This window comes from Cibotium barometz, chromosome 6, assembly GCF_041138505.1.
Source record: "Cibotium barometz isolate CiBa-2024 chromosome 6, ASM4113850v1, whole genome shotgun sequence".
Lineage (NCBI taxonomy): Eukaryota > Viridiplantae > Streptophyta > Polypodiopsida > Cyatheales > Cibotiaceae > Cibotium > Cibotium barometz.
The window spans coordinates 15,913,264-15,918,860 of NC_141051.1; the positions used below are offsets into that span (position 1 = coordinate 15,913,264).

Below are 5,597 nucleotides of genomic sequence, written 5' to 3' on the forward strand. Positions count from 1 at the left end.
ATTGCTTGCTTATATTATCCACCCTAGTCCCACAAATTTCAACTTGTTATTCGAGTCTCTAGGGCTAGATCTTAGCAACTATTTAGGACTTGATTAGAGAAACCTTGCATATTTCCTCCCCCACGATTGTGATGAAGAGAGAAGCTTGGTCTCTTGTTGGTTTTAACAAGCGATGTGTGTAGTAGTTCCAAATAGAGATTAGATAACCCCAAGCTATAATGTGCCTCCTAGGGACCTGTCTATTTCTAAAGCAATATGTACAGTAGCCCTGTGCAAGAGACCTACAAATCTATAGTCACCCTTTATTGCTGCTTTAAAGCAACTTACTTTAAAAATACAGCTGCTTTAAAGCAACTTACTTTAAAAATACAGTAGCAACTAGAGGTGCTAAAGAAGCTAGGGGATCCATACATTGTGAGGAGCTCAACATCAATAGTAGGCCTGACATCTCCCTATTAGGAAAGCTTTATGCCACATACTATAGTCCCTTGCATTTATTAGCACAAACACTCAGGCCCATTACACATTGTTATACCCCTACCTGCTCATGCTGATGTGGTGGGGGTATCCACCACAATCTCCCCCGCCCATACATGGGCGGTGGGGTATGTGTAACATGGGTGGTGGGGTATGTGTAACAGGCCTCATTGTGTCCAAGCATAAAGAAAAACGAGGAAACTAGTAGCAACACTCAAGCGTCACTAGTCGGCATACTCTGAGTGGAGCATAGGTTCCAACTGACCTCTTGCAAACTTGTGAGTGCTCTAGCAAACAAAACTTGTAGCTCTCAAGCATCACTAGTCGGCGTACTCTGAGTGGAGCATATGGACCAAGTGACCTCTTGCATCTAGCACACCTGTGAGTGTAGCAGCAATCAAAAGCTATTATTCAGCATATCACGAGCTCCTCCTAGGCACTTCTTAGTGTGCCTTTTCTTTCAATGGAGTGATAATCCATTGCAGATTTACGACTGTAGTAACTTCATCTTCACGCAGTATCAACATCTCTTCACCCCATTGTAGCTTGAACATGTATGCAACCTTTCTTCAAAAGAGCCCATCTCCTTCACTAGGAGTGTAGGTCCACTGTCACACTAGTACATGACTAGGAGTGTAGGTCCACTGTAGTAGGTAATAGACCCTCATCACATTGAGGGGAAGTGTTGCCATAGATACGTCTAAGGTAAAGTATCAAGTCAAAACCAACATTGTAGCCCACACGGCAAGTTGACACAAAGCACTCTAGTATATAATTAGGTCCAATGTGTCATGTCCAATGTGTCATGTTAGTAGGTAATAGATCCTCATCACATTGAGCGTACAACATGAGTAGGGCAAGGCAAAATATCAAGTCAAAACCAACATTGTAGCCCACACGGCAAGTTGAGACAAAGCACTCTAGTATATAATTAGGAGTGTAGGTCCAATGTGTCACCTTAGTAGGTAATAGATCTTCATCACATTGAGGGTACAACATAAGGCAAAGTATCAAGTCAAAACCAACATTGTAGCCCACACGGCAAGTTGAGACAAAGCACTCTAGTATATAATTAGGAGTGTAAGTCCAATGTGTCAGTTAGATGATTCATATCAAAGACATAAAGGATTCATGTTTTGCATCTAGTAAGTTAATAATATCTTCTCTTTCATGGAAGTTACTATTATTTTCTTTATGCAACCAACTAGACTTCTAAGGGTGTGGGGGTCTTTGTCAAGTTGCCCACTCTCCTTATAAAAGTGGAAGCAACGGAGAAAAGGCCGCAGTTGAGAGCCTTGGCTGGGTTTTGGATAGGGAGGAGGAGAAAGGGCGGTAGTTAAGCCTTGGCTAGGGAGGAGGAGAAAGGACGGGAGGGGAGGGCGTGTAAGAGAGAGAGAGAGAGAGAGAGAGAGAGAGAGAGGAGGGTTAATCGAGAATGAGCAGCTCTAATTACACGCTTCGGACAGTCGTGGTGGCGGTGGTGACCGTCCTCATAGTCCCTAGTGTAACACTGGATTTTTCCCCGGGCTGGCGGTCGTCGCACAATCAGATTCTCTTTAATGGCCACTTCAATTTCGGCTTTTTCAACGCTGGAGATAATGCTAGCGCTGCCGGAGGCACGCTCTCCCTCGCCGTCTATCTCCAATTCGACGCCGACAGTCAGAGGGCGGTGTGGACCGCCCACAACGACACGCTGAAGGATGCCGCCCAGCCCACTCTTCAAAGCAATGCCTTCTTGGAAGCCATTGCGAGTGGAAACAACCCTCAGCGCTTCACCCTGAGGCTGGACGACGGCGCAGGCCATGTGGTTTGGCAAGTGGAGGGCGTGGGCGCCCTCGATCTGATTAACAATGGCAACCTGGTCCTCTACGATAACCCTTCAAAGCAGAGCATCGTGTGGCAGAGCTTCGACCACCCTGCCGACACGCTCCTCAAAGAGCAGTCTCTCCTCCCAGGCATGCAGCTGAGCAGCACCTCCGGTGACTTCTCCTCCGTGGTATGCCCGGGTGGCTTGATCTCGGTGGCCAACCACGTGGGCATGGTGCCCGGCACTAGCCTGCCTTACTGGTTCGTCGCTCTGAACGGCTCCTTCGACAACGGTAACCTCACCATGTTTGGCAGAACCGACATACTAGCAGCACTCGTGCCAGCACTCGCGTGCAGTGCCACTTCTCCGGAGAATGCCAATGGGCCGATCAATACTAGCCTCGCCTGCCTTGTCCTACCCATCAACCAGTCCATGCCAGGCTGCGAGCTCCAGTACTCGAGCTGCGGTAGCGTCAAACTCGGGTTCTACCTTGGCTCGACTGTCATAAGTGTGGACTTTATCACGCTGGAGAACGATGGCTACCTCAAAGCTTACAGCATCCTCAACGGCGGGGGTGTGGATAACATTGGATCGCATACACAGCCCGGAGGGCTCATCTCTTTTCCCTTCTCGCCTGAGAGCAGATACCTGAGAGAGTTCCTGTACCCTTGCGATGTCCCTAACGCCTGCAAAAGCTATGGTGTCTGCTTCCCTGGACCTCCCCAGGAAACCCATTGCAAATGCCCTTCAGCTAGCAGCTCAGACACCACGTCCTTCTTCCAGCAAGTGGACCCTGATGACCCTAACCAAGGCTGCGAGCTAGCTTACAATCTGCCAAGCTGTGCGGATCATGATCCCAAGAGTGTGAGCTTTGTGGAGATACAGAAGACCACCTTCATTTCATCTCTGATCACTGGCTGGAACTACAGCACTCTCCCCTTGACCACATGCCTCGACCTCTGCCGCAACAATTGTTCTTGTGCTGCTGTGTTCTACCAGCACAACACCTCCGTTTGCCTTCCTGTTTCAAGAATGATGGGCCTGCTCGCCATTGGCGATTCTAACTTTTCCGCTCATCTGAAGGTCCCAGCTAGAGGTCACAGTAGGCTCATCCTCCTCAGCACCACTCTCTCTGCTTGTGTTTTGGCTCTTTCCGTGCTTGCTTCTGCCACCATTTGGTGGTTCTACTGCAGGAAACAGAGATCAGATCAATCTCCAGCAGATTCTGATGATAGCGCCAACTCAGACAGGGACGACATTCAAGAACATCTCAGCTCGCTGCCAGCAAATTTCTCCTACCGTTTGCTAAAGCAGGCGACAGACAGATTTAGCAAAAGGCTGGGCAAGGGGGCATTCGGGTCTGTGTACGAGGGTGCACTGCCGGATGGGAGGAGAGTGGCGGTAAAGAAGCTTGAGAGTGCAATTCACGGGAAGAAGCAATTTCTAGCAGAGGTGATCACAATAGGCAGAGTGGATCACGTCAATGTGGTTCGCCTGTTTGGCTTCTGTTCCGAGCGATCGAATCGGCTGCTCGTGTACGAGTACATGCAAAACGGATCACTGGATAAGTGGCTGTTTGCGAAGTCATCACCTGCAGCAGATCAGAGCCATTTTCTGGATTGGAAAATGCGTTTCAACATTGCTGTGGGCGCTGCCATGGGCCTCGCCTACCTGCACGAGGAATGCACAGAGCCTATCCTGCACTTGGACATCAAGCCTGAGAACATACTGCTGGACTCTCACTTCACGCCCAAGGTCTCAGACTTCGGCATGTCCAGGCTAATCGACAGGGAGGCCTCCTGCGTGATCACCCAAGCAAGAGGCACCCCTGGATACATGGCCCCCGAGCTGCTCCTACGCTCCACGGTCACCCGCAAGTGTGACGTGTACAGCTTCGGCATGGTCTTGCTGGAGCTGGCATGCGGCAGAAGGGTCTATCAGCCGGACAGCTCAGAGGCCCAACAGGAGTACCTGCCCACCTGGGTCGCTGCAAAGCATAGAGAGGGGACGTTAATGGATGTCGTTGACAAACGCTTAATGGAGGGTGAAGCAGCTGCTAACTACGACCCACACGAAGCCAAGAGAGTGATCCTCGCAGCTATGTGGTGTATTCTGCCGGAGCCTGCCCTCCGACCTTCCACGGGAGCCCTGCTGCGAATGCTTACAGGAGATAGTGTTGTCGTGGAAGATCCGCCATTTTCAACAAGAATGCCTCAACGGCAAATATCCTTTGTAGATGTCACTCATCAATTCTCATCTCCCTTCAGCAGTCTTGATGGAAGGTAAATGTAGTGTCCATGGCACTAATTTTCTTCCACATGTTTAGCTGAGGAATTAGATTATGAAATATCGAGAATAATAATAGTTAACCTTGTGCTTAGAATACCTTAGGTAGGTGTAGTCTAGATTCCAATCTTCATTCCGCATAAAGATGACGCTTTAAATCAAACTTCTGAACTGATATATATATATATTACGCAAAGCGCTTACTGTGCACAAATTCAAGTAATCAATATTCAGTAATGATTCAACGGTCATGCAGTTATGTAACTCTATGTGATAATGTCTTTTCAATCTTTTAGTTATCTGTTTATCTCATCAGTTTTAACATGTTTGCTCTTGCGTATAATCTATAACCTCCGTGTTGGCGTATCAGTTGAAATTTGTGGGATTAAGGTGGCTCATAGCAAGAAATAACCTCCATGATTAAAGACTACGTAAACCACTTAAAGAAGGATTAAAGAATTCTAAATTAGATACAAATTAGGGCACTAATTTTTCTCGAAAAAAAATTAGGGCACTAATCTCATTGCAAATTAGCTCGCTAATGAGACAACCCCCCAATTAAATTATATATTATAGCTCACAAGGAACCTTGTCCATAAAATACAGCCTTGTGCCATCTATATGTCAATAAACACCCACACTCTGTGCCTCCTCTCTGTGCCTCCTGCTTTTCATGTGCAACCTTTTTGACGAGTGACTTTACTTTTTATAATAACCATGCAAAATCAAATTTTTAGGTAGGACCCTTAGTTTTTCTTCCTTTCTATGTGCATGCTCTCTGCCTTGCCCTACTCATGTTGTACCCTCAATGTGATGAAGATCTATTATAAATACAAAAAGAGTAGGGTTGTTTGGGGTGGGGATTTGAGCAGGTGAGAAAGAAACAAGATCATGAGCTTAAGATAGGGTTATCTTTTGAAAGTTTTCCAACGTTGTATCTACTCTATGCATATGTAATATTATCCATCTTTATATTCAAGGACCATAGAAATGAAAACAATATACAATTTTACTTAAGGTTTGCTTT

At 47.0% G+C, this 5,597-nt stretch overlaps 1 protein-coding gene across 1 annotated transcript; it reads left to right on the plus strand.

Annotated features, from left to right (window-relative positions):
- The first annotated feature begins 1,674 nt into the window (after positions 1 to 1,674).
- LOC147637449 (G-type lectin S-receptor-like serine/threonine-protein kinase SD2-5) lies at positions 1,675 to 4,784 on the plus strand. The gene has a single exon (XM_086799237.1). The coding sequence runs from the start codon at positions 1,913 to 1,915 to the stop codon at positions 4,568 to 4,570; it is 2,658 nt and encodes an 885-aa protein (XP_086655363.1). The 5' UTR covers positions 1,675 to 1,912; the 3' UTR covers positions 4,571 to 4,784.
- Positions 4,785 to 5,597: the final 813 nt, after the last annotated feature.

Coding starts and splice junctions, on each gene's coding strand:
- LOC147637449 (XM_086799237.1), top strand. CDS start 1,913: ATGAGCAGCTCTAATTACACGCTTCGGACAGTCGTGGTGGCGGTGGTG.